Source organism: Lipophrys pholis (assembly GCF_963383615.2).
Source record: "Lipophrys pholis genome assembly, chromosome: 15".
Classification (NCBI taxonomy): Eukaryota; Metazoa; Chordata; class Actinopteri; order Blenniiformes; family Blenniidae; genus Lipophrys; species Lipophrys pholis.
This window is the reverse complement of record NC_137642.1, coordinates 28,666,246-28,684,278: the sequence shown is the minus strand read 5'-3', so window position 1 is coordinate 28,684,278 and position 18,033 is coordinate 28,666,246. Positions and strand designations below refer to the sequence as shown.

Here is an 18,033-nt window from a genome sequence, read left to right as displayed (position 1 = left end):
TCACTGCAGCGACCCGTCACAGTCTGACCATATTTTCTTCTAATGGACGTTGATCTCGGCGCGGCGGCGGGTTAAATTGGTGTAAATGTCCGCCTGCCGGGACGACAGAAGATCAACGCTGCAAAGTGACTCATTACTTTATTTGTATCGCGTCTTTAAGAGCTGAGAGTGAAGCAGGAAACACAGCGGAGGTTTTCTCTGGAACTGGTGGAGCCTGTGGAAAGTACTGGCTCTGCAGCGCAGAGGTGCTGTAGCCATGCTACATGCTACATGCTACATGCTAATCATGATTAAAGTGACTGATCCTCTCATCACCAGCAGCTCAGTCTACTGTAGCATAGCGCAGAGCGGAGACAGACGCTACTGTAGACTGTGAGGCTGGTGGAGGTGATGTAGCGTTGATATAGACTGGTGGAGGTGATGTAGCGTTGATATAGACTGGTGGAGGTGATGTAGCGTTGATATAGACTGGTGGAGGTGATGTAGCGTTGACACAGAGGCTGGTGGAGGTTATGTAGCGTTGACACAGAGGCTGGTGGAGGTTATGTAGCGTTGATAGAGACTGGTGGAGGTGATGTAGCGTTGACACAGAGGCTGGTGGAGGTTATGTAGCGTTGATAGAGACTGGTGGAGGTGATGTAGCGTTGACACAGAGGCTGGTGGAGGTTATGTAGCGTTGATAGAGACTGGTGGAGGTGATGTAGCGTTGATATAGACTGGTGGAGGTGATGTAGCATTGACACAGAGACTGGTGGAGGTGATGTAGCTTTGACACAGAGACTGGTGGAGGTGATGTAGCATTGACACAGAGGCTGGTGGAGGTGATGTAGCATTGACACAGAGACTGGTGGAGGTGATGTAGCATTGACACAGAGACTGGTGGAGGTGATGTAGCGTTGACACAGAGGCTGGTGGAGGTGATGTAGCGTTGACACAGAGGCTGGTGGAGGTGATATAGCATTGACACAGAGACTGGTGGAGGTGATGTAGTATTGACACAGAGACTGGTGGAGGTGATGTAGCGTTGACACAGAGGCTGGTGGAGGTGATGTAGCGTTGACACAGAGGCTGGTGGAGGTGATGTAGCATTGACACAGAGACTGGTGGAGGTGATGTAGCATTGACACAGAGACTGGTGGAGGTGATGTAGCATTGACACAGAGACTGGTGGAGGTGATGTAGCGTTGACACAGAGACTGGTGGAGGTGATGTAGCATTGACACAGAGACTGGTGGAGGTGATGTAGCGTTGACACAGAGGCTGGTGGAGGTGATGTAGCGTTGACACAGAGGCTGGTGGAGGTGATGTAGCGTTGACACAGAGGCTGGTGGAGGTGATGTAGCACCGATAGAAACTGCTGGAGGTGATTCACGTATGGTTTGTTTGTGGAGTCAGAAGGAGGCTTGGTGGTATTTAATAAGTACTGCTATCGGTACGAGCTAACGGCGAGTACTTGTACTTCAGGAAGTGTTATTGGTGCTTCCTTATTAATACCGAACTAAACTTTCAAACAGCAGTCTGAGATCGCAGGATGTAAAATTCATACTTCAGACCCCCACAGTTGCAGAGTGAATCCCTGAGGCGCCCTTGAGCAAGGCACAGCTGCTGCTGCTGCTGCTGCTGCTGCTGCTGCTCCTGTTCTCTCTGCTGCTGCTGCTGCTGCTGCTGCTGCTGCTGCTGCTGCTGCTGCTGCTGCTGTTCTCGCTGCTGCTGCTGTTCTCGCTGCTGCTGCTGCTACACTGTTGCTGCTGCTGCTGCTGCTGCTGCTGCTGCTGCTGCTGCTGCTGCTGCTACACTGTTGCTACGCTGCTGCTGCTGCTGCTGCTGCTGCTGCTGCTGCTGCTGCTGCTGCACCAAAGAGCTTGAAAGACTATTTCACCTTCAAAAACCAAAACAACCGAGTGGAACTTTGAGGAAGAGACAAAAAGTCCCCTCCTATCTAGAACCTCTGCTACAGGATGAAACGACTGAAATCAACTTGTTTATAAAAGAAATGATGAAGCTCAGAGTGTGTGTGTTATATAACCATCACATGAAGAAGAGCATGTAGCATGAAGCCACCCCCCCCCCCCACACACACACACACACACACACACACACACACACACACACACACACACACACACACGTGTCTACTCTTCTTTTTCGTAGAACATCATCATCCTCCAGGCGCCATGTTTATATTTATCCCTCGCTCTACCTTGCTTTGTACATCTGTGAGATTCACACCGAAATGTGTTCTCCAACACACACACACACACACACACACACACACACACACACACACACACACACACACACACACACACACACACACACACACACACACACACACACACACACACACACTTCTCTGCGGTTGCCTTTAATTAGCGACTGCAGTGCTAATTAAAACCTGCTCCCCTCCAACAGTCGAAGGAGGAACGCCGCCGAGTGTTTTGATCCTGGAAGGAGTTTGGGAGGAAACGGTAACGTGGCAGCAGGGAGGCCATTTTGGTTTGCTATCTGACAAATCCCACGAGAGTACATAGAGTACACACAGAGAGTACACAGTACAAGAGTTCACAGCAGAAGTTGGCCCCAGACGGTCAGAGTTCTGCTGACGGACGGCGCCGAGTGAAGAAATGACATCAGTTTGTCGTTTCTTCTTCTAGGAAACGAGTCGTCCTTCAGAACGAGACACTCTGCTAAGTTTCACTGTCCAAACCAGCTTCCATCACCTTCCCCACTCTACTCGTGTCGAAGCTTCTCCTAATGAGCCGACTCATGTTAAGCCGCCAGTCTTTTAATTATCTCCCTCCCAACGCCGCCACGGGGCAAAGGTCGCCTCCCGTCAGAGTTTAGTCAGCCGAGGTCGCGTTGGCACGGCGACACGTTGCAGCAACACGTTCAGCACAGACAGAGGTTGAAACCACCCGTCCACACTTTGATCCTAATTGGAAGAGTCGGATTTGGAGGCTGAACACAGACGAGCGTCTCGGACGGGCCAGGGAATGGACGGCGGCGGGGGTGGGGGTGGGGGTGGGGGTGGGGGTGGGGGTGGGGGTGGGGGTGGGGGTGGGGGTGGGGTGGGGGTGGGGGTGGGGGTGGACAGGGTCAGCTCATACAGGTCTGCTCTGACCTCTGACTCCACCATGTCAGCTCTCGTCCATCTTGATTCACACTCAGAAAACCTTTTCAAAATCCAATCACCTTTATCCATGACGCAGGTTTACAGACTCCACAGTGGAACACAGAATAAAGAATAAACGTGCATAAACAGTTCAAACTATTCAAAAGGAATGAAGACATGAGAGAAAGTCAACAGCTCTCGTTTAGTCGAAGACCAAAGCGGAAATAATCTGGTTCCGTCCAGATCGTTAAAAAAATGTATTGACATAAACCTGGCTAAACACTTTGTTAAGCAGGACAAACCTCTAGAGGGCAGTGTAACCAGAAGCATCAAGCTGAGCCAGCCAATCAGAATCCTGGAAAAAACCACAACGAATGGCAGACATGACTTCCTGTTCTTGGAGCGATGGCGCCAGCGGGCTGGTTTGTCTGGACCGATGGAGAAGAGGAGGAGCTTAATGTGGCGATAAACAGCAAAACCAGTCTAATATCAGGAAGTATTGAGTGTAGAAACATGTCACCATGACGATAGACTCCGCCTCCTCCTGGCTGTCACATGCAAACACAGTTTCTCCAAACTTCCACTTCGGCTGGAGTTTCCAGGCAAGTTTTGTTTACATGTAAACAAACGATCCAAACACATTGACATCTCACTGTGTGTGTGTGTGTGTGTGTGTGTGTGTGTGTGTGTGTGTGTGTGTGTGTGTGTGTGTGTGTGTGTGTGTGTGTGTGTGTGTGTGTGTGTGTGTGTGTGTGTGTGTGTGTGTGTGCGGCCTCCTCGGTCTCGTGCGGCGACATTTAAAACGCTCTGGTTCTTGAGAGGCGGCGGGATCGTGTCTTTGAAAGGAGGCAGCTTGTTTGTTTGTTTGTTTTGTTCTCCTGCTCCCACACACACACACATACAACACCCACACACACATATAACACGCACACACAACACACAACACACACACACAACACACATACAACACCCACACACACATATAACACACACACACAACACACATACAACACCCACACACACATATAACACACACACACAACACACATACAACACCCACACACACATATAACACGCACACACAACACACAACACACACACACAACACACATACAACACCCACACACACATATAACACACACACACAACACACATACAACACCCACACACACATATAACACACACACACAACACACATACAACACCCACACACATATAACACACAAAACACAACACACAACACACACACACCACCCACACACACACACACATCACACACACACACACACACACCACCCACACCCACACACACATCACACACACACACACACACATCACCCACACACACACACACATCACACACTCGGCGCCACACGCCACGACACCCACGGCACAGAGCAACAACAAACTTCAGCAGAGGCGGTGAACGTGACGTCTTGACAAAAGAAGATTTCTTTAGTTCTTATCAGCAGTTCGGCTGATTTCCTCGCCGTCTGTTACCACGGTGACCAGGAAGACCCGCCCACACAATACACACATTCAGGACGCCGTCGGTCGCTGGCAAATCCACGTATTTGGCCAAACATTAGTCCTGGCTGTCCCGTGTCCTCGTGGTTCTCTGGTGAACACGGCCGGTAGTGAGGAAACATCAGCGTGCAGCTCCAGCTGATCCATATTGATCGTAGACGCCGACGCTGGCGTCAGAAGCTCTGAGCTGACGTAGCAAAACAGCACCCACTAGTGGACTAACAGAGAACTACAGTTTTTGAGAGTGTCAGTACAATGAGAGTACAGTGAGAGTATATTGAGCGTTTAGTACAGTAGTATAGCGCCGGTCGCTGCTCCAGGTTCACACAGCTGATAAATAATCCAGCTTCAGCCCCACACACACACACACACACACACACACACACACACACACACACACACACACACACACACACACACACACACACACACACACACACACTCGGGGGGAAGCAGAACCGGGGATTTTAGCTGGAGGTGAGATTTCCTGGTGGAACAGAAAGAAAAACCCAATAGTAGAGGTTCTGAGTTCTGACCCGGACCTCATTAAAGCAGCCGTCACCGTCTCTCTCTGGCTGAACTGACTTAATATTGTCAGACGTGTATTTTCCTCAAGAGGAGCTGAGAAAAACAAGCGAGGTAGAAATGACCAGAGGCGAGGAGCGGTCTGCCAATTAGTCCTGACGCTGCTCGCCGCTGTTCCAGCCTCCGCCACACCACCACACCGCCCTCCGCCCTCCACCACACCACCACACCGCCCTCCACCACACCGCCACACCGCCCTACGCCACACCACCACACCGCCACACCGCCCTCCGCCCTCCACCACACCGCCACACCGCCCTCCAACACACCGCCACACCACCACACCGCCCTACGCCCTCCACCACACCGCCACACCGCCCTCCAACACACCGCCACACCACCACACCGCCCTACGCCCTCCACCACACCGCCACACCGCCCTCCAACACACCGCCACACCACCACACCGCCCTCCGCCCTCCACCACACCGCCCTCCACCACACCGCCCTCCACCACACCGCCCTACGCCCTCCCCCACACCGCCCTCCGCCCTCCACCACACCGCCACACCGCCCTCCGCCTCACCACCACACCGCCACACCGCCCTCCACCACACCGCCACACCGCCCTCCGCCCTCCACCACACCACCACACCGCCCTCCGCCACACCACCACACCGCCACACCGCCCTCCACCACACCGCCACACCGCCACACCGCCCTCCGCCCTCCACCACACCGCCACACCGCCCTCCGCCCTCCACCACACCGCCACACCGCCCTCCGCCACACCACCACACCGCCCTCCGCCCTCCACCACACCGCCACACCGCCCTCCGCCACACCACCACACCGCCCTCCGCCCTCCACCACACCACCACACCGCCCTCCGCCCTCCACCACACCGCCACACCGCCCTCCACCACACCACCACACCGCCCTCCGCCCTCCACCACACCACCACACCGCCCTCCGCCCTCCACCACACCACCACACCGCCACACCGCCCTCCACCACACCACCACACCGCCACACCGCCCTCCGCCACACCGCCCTCCACCACACCGCCCTACGCCCTCCACCACACCACCACACCGCCACACCGCCACACCGCCCTCCACCACACCGCCACACCGCCCTCCGCCACACCACCACACCGCCCTCCGCCCTCCGCCACACCGCCACACCGCCCTCCGCCCTCCGCCCTCCGCCACACCACCCTCCACCACACCACCACACCGCCCTACGCCCTCCACCACACCACCCTCCACCACACCACCACACCGCCCTACGCCCTCCACCACACCACCACACCGCCCTCCGCCCTCCACCACACCGCCCTACGCCCTCCACCACACCACCACACCGCCCTACGCCCTCCACCACACCACCCTCCACCACACCACCACACCGCCCTCCGCCCTCCGCCACTCCGCCATATGCTGATCAGGAGATATTTATTGAGCTGAAATGAATTAAAAACACATCCTGGCTTTTTCCTGGGACACTTTATGAAGGGCAGCGCCGGCTCACTTCACAATTCATTGGCTGCTTAATGATCATTGCCTGACTGCTGCTCTCACTTGTGTGCCAATCAAATCCAAAGCTTTAGTTTCCCTTCCAGAACCGGGCCGGGTCTCCACTTCCTTCAGCCCACTTGAAGGTTCAGAACCTGAAGAGGAGCAGATCATGTTTTGGGAGTTGTGCTTCGTGCTGCTGAAGGACCAACTCATTTCTTTGTGTCCTGACGTGTCGGTGAAGCAGTGAACTCACCTTCACCAGGACCGGCTGGACTCCTGATGGACCTTCCATTCCTTACATCTTTACGCTCCACATGTTGGACCGACTGGAGAAAAGCTTCAGGTGTTTCAGACAAACTTTAAGAAACCAGGACGTCTCTGCTCAGCGACTAAATCTGTGGTCTGTCAGGAAGTGAGGCTGGTTCTCTAACGGTCAGCGACGGCGTCAATCCCTGGTCATACATCGACTTTATGTTCACGGTGGCTTGTTCTCTGCTGCATGTGTGTGTGTGTGGTTTCAGTACAACAACCAACAGCACCCACTAGTGGACCAACATGAAAACTACATTGTTTTTAAATCGTTCCACGTAAACGTAAAAAACGTTTCTGAAGGGAGAACATAAATGATGTGTTTTAACCTGAAACATCTAAATTAGAATATTTTTCATGGGAGTGACTGGAAAACTGAGTTCTGCAGAACTTCCCAGAACCTGGAGGAGGCCCGACTCACTAAACCACTTTCAGATGGAGAATGATTTATTTAATAGGAATAGGATTCATTGTCAAGAGAAGTGTTTTAACAGTGAAATCATTTCTGTGTCGTTTATGACCCGTCAGAAAGTTCTTCATCCATCTCAATAGTCCAAACATGCTCCTGCGTTTGTATCAGTGTGAGTCCAAACTCAGCCACACGGAGTGCTAATGTGCTGGTGGCCGCTCAGAACCGCTCAGAACCGCTCAGAACCGCTGGTCCCGGCCTGTTAATGTGTTTGTGGTACCGGTTCCTGGTAGAACCGCTGGTCCCGGCCTGTTAATGTGTTTGTGGTACCGGTTCCTGGTAGAACCGCTGGTCCCGGCCTGTTAATGTGTTTGTGGTACCGGTTCCTGGTAGAACCGCTGGTCCCGGCCTGTTAATGTGTTTGTGGTACCGGTTCCTGGTAGAACCGCCTGCTGACCCGTCCTCTCTCTGCTCCAGGTGCCGGGAGGGCTACCAGGGAATCCGCTGTGATCAGTTTCTGCCCAAGACCGACTCCATCCTGTCCGACCCAAGTAAGTGACCCACTTTGAGTTCAGATGTGAAGGTTCTGTTGTTGCTCAGCAGCCAGTCAGTCGGACTGATACCAGATGTAGAAATCTGCTAAATGTTGATATTAAATGTGTGTAAGAAGCGTTTGTCCCGGCGGCAGCGCCTGCAGCCAGCAGGAGACAGAATCTTTATCAGGCCTCAAAACGAAACAACAGATTTACTGTACAAAAGGTTTGACGCCCGTCTGGAAGAACTGCTGCTGCTTCCTGCTGTGATGTCACCAACACCAAGATCTGACTGGCTTCACACTAGTCACGTTTCCATGGAGACGGAGCGTTTTTAAAATCTTGGATTCCCCGTTTCTGCAGGGACCGAGTTGTAGTCGGAACGTGTTCCAAAAGCTGGGTTCTCCGTGTGTTTCCACTCTGAGCACCGTTGTCGTGTGAACGGACCCAAAACGCCTCAAAAGGCTTCGGTCTTCACAGGAAGTGTTGTGGGACAACAGTGAGTCCCGCCATGACAGCCAGGGCGGCGACATGCTTTGATCAACACTTCTTTCTGGGCTTCCTTTGGTTTTCTGCCTTCCGAGCAGGACGGGGAGATTTATTGTCTCATGCTGCAGAAAAGCCACAAACAGCCTCCGTCTCTCTCAGCCTGCGATTTGTAATAAACTGCGATGTTGACAGAATAAAATGTAAGAGCATAATGAATGTCCCGGGGTGCAGAGACTTATAGTTTTTACTTTAAATCCTGGAACTGGAACCTGCTCACTGACGTCTTTGTTGCCAATTGAAGAAATACAGAGTTTAATTAAAAGGTGCTACTTTAGGGAAGACAAACTGCAGTGAACGTGTTCTGACAGTCAGAAGTGTTGGACTCGCTCAGCGGCTGAGATCTCAGCTCTGCTCTGTTGGAGTGTGAAGGAGTTTTACCACCGTTAAACTACCACCACTTCGAGGATGAAACTTTGGTGGCGTTTTGTTTTTCCGTTTACACCAAACTGAAAATGCAACTCTTCAAAAACGCTCCGTCTCCGTGGAAACAGGAGAGTGCAACTTTTCTAAAACGCTGCAACTGCGCATGCTCATAACGGTGGTCGGAACTAGTTCTTCTGCGCATGCTCAGGAGAGCCAATCAGAGCGATGTTCACCGTAATAACAATCCAACTTGGTACTTTTATTTTGACAGTCACTGTAATAACAATCCAACTTGGTACTTTTATTTTGACAGTCACTGTAATAACAATCCAACTTGGTACTTTTATTTTTTCACAGTCACCGTAATAACAATCCAACTTGGTACTTTTATTTTGACAGTCACCGTAATAACAATCCAACCTGGTGGTCTGTCCACTAGAATGTCCGTGTTCTTACGGTGTTAATGTTTAGAGCTCATTGTTTTGTGTGTGTGTGTGTGTGTGTGTGTGTGTGTGTGTGTGTGTGTGTGTGTGTGTGTGTGTGTGTGTGTGTGTGTGTGTGTGTGTGTGTGTGTGCTGTCAGTACTAAACCTAACAACAGCACCCCCTAGTGGCCTGGCATGATAAACCTCTAAACGGAGTCGGACTGTAAATGGAGATTTTCTCACATCTTGTGGTGCAAAAAGTAAAGTTTGTGTTTAAACCAGGCGGAGGGAAATCCCTCCACAGACAAATAGATCCTGGGTATAGCGAGGTTTAGGCACTGACACCAGTCACACTTCTAGTTTGTCTTCCACTTTGTCATTCTCTCCTCCCTCCTCCTCAGACCAATGTCTCAGTTCATCTCAATGTCAGAGAGCCGAGGGAGGGGCTCAGGTTCCCTCCAGGTTCTGTCCTCAGTGCTGCGTCCTCCGTCCTCTCAGCTTCATCTATAAAATGTATGCAACCTCCCCCCTCTTCCATTAATGTTGTTACACAAGCTTATCTGTGACTGTTCCCCTAACAAGCCCATGCAGTAATGGCTCCATTCACTAAACAAGGACAGCGCTGTGCCTTTGGAGAGTTTCACTTTATAGTCCAATGTCAGGAAGAGCCCTTCACTGTGGCGTTACAACTTTAATTTACCCATTATGGATATGGAAGCTCACACTCAATTGCAAAGGAGAATGTGCCATAAATGAGACACGTAGATTAGAAATGCAAATGCAACCGCGGCGTTAGCGCCTGCTATTTGTTAATATCCTTTACTTTCCAGATCATTAATTAAGTCTCTGTAATGAGGTTTTTAATTCCAATCAAGTATTAGGGTAATTGTCCTTGTTAGAACAACAGAGTGTTCAGTGGAGTGACTCCCGTCGCTTTGTTTGTACGACGACCTGCTGACCTGGATGTACAGCGGAGCGCTGCGGCGCGGCGGCGCGGCGGCGCGGCGTCCTCCACGCCAAACAATCCGTCAAACGTCAGACAGCCTCCGTCATGCTGGTGGTGCTTCTCCTGGTCAGAGTGGAGCTGCAGGACAGCGTTTGGTCGGCGGGTAAAGTCTCTGTCATGACAGGTTTGAACCCTGACGTGTTGCTGAAGGACATTTTTAATACTCTGAAGTCAGAGTCAGATACTTCCTCTCAGATTGTAGAAGGACTTTACTCAGTGTTACTGTTTGAACCTCAGCTACAACCTCAGCTCCAACCTCAGCTACAACCTCAGCTCCAACCTCAGCTACAACCTCAGCTACAACCTCAGCTCCAACCTCAGCTCCAACCTCAGCTCCAACCTCAACTACAACCTCAGCTCCAACCTCAACTACAACCTCAGCTACAACCTCAGCTCCAACCTCAGCTCCAACCTCAGCTCCAACCTCAGCTACAACCTCAACTACAACCTCAGCTCCAACCTCAGCTCCAACCTCAGCTACAACCTCAGCTACAACCTCAGCTCCAACCTCAGCTCCAACCTCAGCTACAACCTCAGCTCCAACCTCAGCTCCAACCTCAGCTCCAACCTCAGCTACAACCTCAGCTCCAACCTCAGCTACAACCTCAGCTACAACCTCAGCTACAACCTCAACTACAACCTCAGCTACAACCTCAGCTCCAACCTCAGCTCCAACCGTGGAAATGCAAGGCTTCAGATATACACAGATAAAGACACAGATAGAACTTCTGTTTCAGGCGTCTGTTTCCACGACTTTGGTGCTCAGAGGAGCTGAAAACACTCGGGTCCCGTCGCCATGACAACAGAAGAAAACAACACTTTCTGGAAACACTGACACTCCATCCTGAGAGGGTTGCTCAACTTAGTAGTTTTATTTTGACAGTCACCATAATAACAATCTAACTTGGTGGTCTGTCCACTAGAACGTCCGTGTCCTCCTGTTAATGTTTAGAGCTCAATGTTCTCCGCTGCTGATGATTACAACAGCCCCCACTAGTGGCCTGACATGCTAATTACATCATTTAAATGCAAAACTTTTCTGAATCAAAAAGTGAAAAATGGATGTTTTCATGTGAAACGGTGTGGCGGTGACGGGTCTGGATGATCTTCCTCTTTAACCATCAGGAAAACTAGTATGTGTCTGAAAACTGCATCTGATCAACCAAACAACCGAAACAAAACCAGTGTTTATGTGTTTTTACTTGAAATGGTATAAAACTGGACCTCAGATGCATCGAAGCAGTTTCACATAATTCGTCTTTCCTGGGGAACGACAGCAGATCCGGCCTCCTCTGGCTGCTCGGTGCTTTACAAAGTGACGTCAGAGGATTCCAGCTGCCCGGTGGTCCAGTGTGACATCACAGGAAATGACATCGTAGATTCTAACAAACACCAACTGGTTTTATTGTCTAACTTGAGCAATGAGTGGCCCCTTAAGGTCAACGTGTCTCCTCCATCTCAATCCTCTGGATGTTGTCACTGATGGTGGAGCAGAATGGGGGGTTGGGCTGAAGACCTGGAGGTCTGAGGGGGACCATGTCCTCTGCTCTGCTGGCTGTGGAGCCGACGCTCTGCAGCTCACTGCTCTCCCTCTGCCAGATCTCTCTCCTCCTCTCATTTCCTAATAGAAAGAATCGATCTGGCTGTTTTCTTCTGCATCTCTATCAACTACCTCACTTATTTCTGAGAGTGGCTGCTCTCTGTTCTCCTCAGAGTAACTCCACCTCTCTCTTTTCTTTCCTGCTCTCTGTTCTCCTCAGAGTAACTCCACCTCTCTCTTTTCTTTCCTGCTCTCTGTTCTCCTCAGAGTAACTCCACCTCTCTCTTTTCTTTCCTGCTCTCTGTTCTCCTCAGAGTAACTCCACCTCTCTCTTTTCTTTCCTGCTCTCTGTTCTCCTCAGAGTAACTCCACCTCTCTCTTTTCTTTCCTGCTCTCTGTTCTCCTCAGAGTAACTCCACCTCTCTCTTTTCTTTCCTGCTCTCTGTTCTCCTCAGAGTAACTCCACCTCTCTCTTTTCTTTCCTGCTCTCTGTCTTCAACTCCTTCCTGCTACAAACAGTTGGTGGGTGAAAAGTATTAAAGAAGCTGTGCAGGTCTCAGCCTGTCTCTTCTTTCCTCTCAGGTCCCAGCTTCGTCCTCCTCCACCTGCTAACGTCCCGCCTCCCTGGGAGTCTCAGTGTCCCCGTCCGTCTCCACTAACCCTCCCCGGTGTCTTCCTGTCCTCAACAAGCACGTTGAGCAACTTTATCACCGGCAACTTCATCACCAGCAGAGTTAGCCCGATGTTGCTCAGTGGTTTACCTATTACTCCGAGCCGTGCTACATGCTACATGCTAAAGAGTTTCAGGCTCGCACATCAGCAATGCTACATGCTACAAGCTACGTGCCAAACATGATAAAGTGACTGATCTTCTCTTCACCAGCAGCTCAGTCTACAGTAGCATAGCATAGCATAGCTCAGCATGGTATAGCATAGCATAGCATAGCATAGCGCAGCACCAGGTAAAGTTGTGTTTTGATGCAGTGAGCGTGGTGTGAACGCACACCAAGAACCCAACCAAAGTTTTCAGTTTCCACATGTAAACCAGGTCTGAGCAGCTCCCAGAGTAAAGAGTCGGTCCTGGTCACCAGCTGAGTTCTAGAGAGTAACAGACGACCTCCTGCTGGTCACCAGCTGAGTTCTAGAGAGTAACAGACGACCTCCTGCTGGTCACCAGCTGAGTTCTACAGAGTAACAGACGACCTCCTGCACTTTGCTTGGCGCTGAGAGTGGATGTGGACCGGTGTAGAGGTGAACGGTGTCTTGTTGTGACACGCTCTACACTTTTTTGTTTGACTTCTTCTCAGTGTGTCTGCGTCCCGCCGTGTCCACAGACCGGGACTAGTCTCTGGAGACATGTCCTTAAATCCACAGCGTCTGAATCTCTGAGTGAAGGACGGGTTCTGTGCTTCACTTCTAGTCTCACTTCTCCTTGTTCTGACAAACCCAAGCTGGAGGAAGAGAGACTGAACATGTCTGAGTCCTCAAATGTGAAAACAAGGAGCAGGAGCAGATTAAAGTCCCTTCTCGTCTCCGGCAGGATGTGGTAGAATACAGAAGCAGGATTATTTGCTTTGCATGAAGCACAAACTACTATTACTTTAATTGGCTTCTGTCTGAGCTGAAGGAAATGGGAACTTCATCTTTGAGGCTTCCGGCTGAAACCCAAAGAGTTTGGTTCTCTGGAGGAATCCAGTCCTGGACAGTGGTTCACCAGCGTCCTGCTCACTATGCTCTTGTTTGGCCTCGTGTGCAGGAAGCTGTGCAGGATTACAACGTGTAATCCCTACTCTGCTCCGCTGTTCTCCCAGAATCCTGCGGAGCAAAAACCAGGTGAACGCTGGACTTCATGACTGTGAGATTCATTTAGTTTAGATTCAAAATGCAGAACTGTCACACAGTTCGTCTGTCGGTTTAATGACATGGAGCACGGCTCCACGGGCGCAACTCTTTGAAAACCCTCGCTGCTGCTGTGTGTGTGTGTGTGTGTGTGTGTGTGTGTGTGTGTGTGTGTGTGTGTGTGTGTGTGTGTGTGTGTGTGTGTGTGTGTGTGTGTGTGTGTGTGTGAGAGGTTTCAGTTCTAAAACTAATTACAGCGCCCTCTAGTGGACCAAGATGAGAAATACATCTGTTACCTGAAGCGTTGTCGGAGGTCTGGGCCTGGGGAGGTCGGCCATGTTGAAGACCTCATACGGGGACGTTCCAGGAGAACCTCCACAGGGAGAACCCCCACAGGAAGAACCTCCACAGGGAGAACCTCCACAGGGAGAACCTGCAGCAGTCTGACAGTGGGGACTTCCTCTCAACCCCCCGGGTCCTACATCACATCGCTGAGTCAACGTGTTGCTGCGTTTCTCAAACCGTCAGCAGCCAGCAGGATCATCCTTCATGTTCTGATGCTCCTCTTCTCTGCCGAGGGCTTCGGGGAAATAAGACGACAGTGTGGTTAAAACCTTCCTGGCTGGCAGCAGTAAACTGTGAGGAGAGCTCCGTCCTCAGCTGCAGCGCGCCAACTTTCACAAACTGTCCGATGGCGTTGCTCGCTGCATGACAAAGAGGGAAGGTGATGCAGGCCTTCTGCCAGCGGACACTTTGTATTCCCAGCATGACTTTATTCATTTCACTTCCTCATGGATAGTACTCGCTGTGTCGCGTCTGAAGAGTCTGCTCAGGGAAAAGCAGCGCCGGCCTTCTCTCCATCACTACATGGACGGTCCCTCTCCGAGCTCACTGTGGCCTCGGCAGTGGGCTCGCCAGTCAGCTCGTATTGAAACGCTCATATATACATTCATATATAGGTTCATAGCTTCATAAATAGGTTCATATATAGGTTCATATATAGGTTCATATATAGGTTCATATATAGGTTCATAGCTTCATAAATAGGTTCATATATAGGTTCATAAATAGGTTCATATATAGGGTCATATATAGGTTCATATATAGGATCATATATAGGTTCATATATAAGTTCATATATAAGTTCATATATAGGTTCATATATAAGTTCATAGCTTCATAAATAGGTTCATATATAGGTTCATATATAGGTTCATATATAGGTTCATATATAGGTTCATAGCTTCATAAATAGGTTCATATATAGGATCATATATAGGTTCATATATAAGTTCATATATAGGTTCATATATAAGTTCATATATAGGTTCATATATAGGTTCATATATAGGTTCATATATAGGTTCATATATAGGTTCATATATAAGTTCATATATAGGTTCATATATAGGTTCATAGCTTCATAAATAGGTTCATATATAGGTTCATATATAGGTTCATATATAGGTTCATAGCTTCATAAATAGGTTTATATATGGGTTCATACGCAGGTTCATGTATACTGTAGGTTTAAATATAGGTTCATATATAGGTTCATATATAGGTTCATATATAAGTTCATATATAGGTTCATATATAGGTTCATATATAAGTTCATATATAGGTTCATATATAAGTTCATATATAGGTTCATATATAGGTTCATATATAAGTTCATATATAAGTTCATATATAGGTTCATATATAGGATCATATATAGGTTCATATATAAGTTCATATATAAGTTCATATATAGGTTCATATATAGGATCATATATAAGTTCATATATAAGTTCATATATAAGTTCATATATAAGTTCATATATAAGTTCATATATAGGTTCATATATAAGTTCATATATAGGTTCAACTCGCTGCAGGTGCTCATGTTTGCCACCTTGAGGAGCACATTATGCCCACGCTGCTCCGTCGTCTTGGCGACCGTATCATTAGATGTGATTAATTAAATATAGAATACTCAGAGACTTACAGTATTGGATTTGTACTCGGGTCCGCAGGCTGATCAGTTAATCCCATGCTCCTGCATTAGCAGTGTCGATAACAGCTGAATCTGTGCGTTTGATTTCCCTCTCGCTGCATTCATTCTTTTTAAATAGGCAAGAGACACACAAGGCTATATTGTCCTCCGGGATTATATTCCCCCTCTGCAGGTGAATTCTGGATCAAATGCAAAATCGACGTTTGCAGTGGAGCTTAATGGATACTGATTGCTGGAGCCAATTTACCCTCCTGCCCATCTATTGCTCTGGACAAGCAATCACAGCCGGGAGGCGGGAGGTGGAGAGAAAAGAGAGAGAATTCATATCGATTGGCTCAACTTTGTGAAAATATTCACACAAATGAATATTAAATATCAAAACTCCCTTCATCAGCGAGCTGTTTTCCACTGATCAGGACCTTTACTGGAGACTGAGGATCTGAAGGATCTGGAGGATCTGAAGGATCTAGAGGATCTGAAGGATCTGGAGGATCTGAAGGGTCTAGAGGATCTGAAGGATCTGGAGGATCTGAAGGGTCTAGAGGATCTGAAGGATCTGAAGGATCTGAAGGGTCTAGAGGATCTGAAGGATCTGAAGGATCTGAAGGATCTGAAGGGTCTAGAGGATCTGAAGGGTCTGAAGGCCCAGTTTCCAGTGAAGGTCGGTTCCTCGGCTCCTGCTTGATGGAGGGTTCAGCAGGATGAAGATTCTCCTCCCGGTTGTCTGCAGCCTCCAGTCACAGCTCGTTAACGATTGACCAGGAGGGCAGAGGGGGCGGAGCCTCAGCTCACCACATGTTCACTCTCATTTTCTATTGCATCGTTACAGAGATGCACCGATACTGATACCGATACCAGTGTCTGGTCCGATACTGCACAGCGTGTTTGGAAAAAGATACAATCTGGGGAGTATTATGGGATGTCAACCATCATCAGTAGATAGACAAGAGACAGAAAAGAGGACGAACGAGCAGTTTGGGGATTCTTCAGTACAAATGAGAACGACAAACGTAAGACCGACTGTAAATTCTGTTCTCCCAAACTCTCAAGAGGAGAACGTTGTTCGTACAACACCAGGGACTTCAGTCCAGGCCTGCAGCGATTCAACCAGGAACAAGTGATCAGGGGTCAGTGCACAGGTCGTGTGTCCGTATTAAACTGCTCTGCAATAAAAGCAGCGCCGGTCCTTTTATAGCCGGTGGAAATAGAAAGAGCTCCTGCTGTCCTCAGTTGACCTGCTCTGTCCTCCATTCCTCTAACATGTCCGTCCCAGCTGCTCACAAGCCTTCAGAAGGTTCCATGGTCACTGAGTCTTCCACACACTGGACCTGAGGCCCCTGGTACTCTGGATGGAGGCTCTAGCAGGAACCTGCATGAGTCCAAATGGCTCTTGGTCGCTGATATTCTGTGGAGCATAATCAGAAGGCTATGGACATGAGGTTGCCAGTTTGAATCCCCGGAGCAGAGCCATCAGTCGGTAAGAGAGAGGAAAGTAAAACCCATGTCTGCCTCCACTCTCATCACCTCCACCTGAACCCGCCGACTCCCGGCCTGCCCTGCTACTGCGTAGAGCTACTGCCAACAACGGTAGAGGAATAATCACCCCGAGGTGAAGATACTCAGAGAAGATACTTCAAAGTGTAAACGGGTGAAAACAAAACTTTCTGGAAGCGCAGAGGGGCCGCCTGGTCCCCTCGTCTGTAGTAACTCCTTCTTCTGCACATGCTCAGTAGATCAACAATAACAAACATGGCGGCGTCCGTAGTGTCGTGACTCCCAGTCCATATTCTCATGGACTCGGTAGTTTTATTTTGACAGTCACCGTAATAACAATCAAACTTGGTAGTTTTATTTTGACAGACACCGTAATAACAATCCAACCTGTTCTCCCAGAGTTAATGTTTTGAGCTCATTGTTCACCGGAGACGTTTCTGACCCATGATGTCCACTGTACTCGCCAGATTGTACCGGGTATCTTTTTCAGAGTACTGCGTGTAGTATCAGAGTGATACCCGATACTGTTCTTGGTATCGCTGGATCCGTACAGCGAATTTCATTTTGTTGTTTATCTGGCAATTCATCTGTTTCCTGAGTGATGATATAGAAAAAAAGCAAAGAAAGACAGAATATGACAGTAGGATGAGAGTAACCCCCCCCCCTCCGCCCCCCCCCCCCCCACACACACACACACACACACATATGGGTTGCAGAACGCTGAGCTCAAGTTAAGTACTTGTACTCGTCCTTTTCAAAATGGCCTTAGAGCTTCCCTGGTTTTTCTTTGTGTCCATGAGAAGCAGGAAGTCTGTGTTTACAACTTCATCGTCTTCAGTTCTGTGAGGAAAGACTCATTTGACTCTTCTGCATTGTAAAAATGT

General features: G+C 49.4%; 1 protein-coding gene across 1 annotated transcript in view; it reads left to right on the top strand.

Moving 5' to 3' along the window:
- The window catches only part of LOC308120697 (uncharacterized protein), a gene marked incomplete at both ends in the record, with an annotated part of 352,259 nt that overhangs the window by 292,934 nt on the left and 41,292 nt on the right, over positions 1-18,033 (top strand). The window contains one exon of the mRNA XM_080481466.1: positions 7,880-7,953. Within this exon, the coding sequence (XP_080337592.1) occupies positions 7,880-7,953 (74 nt within the window). The remainder of the gene's footprint in view (positions 1-7,879; positions 7,954-18,033) is intronic.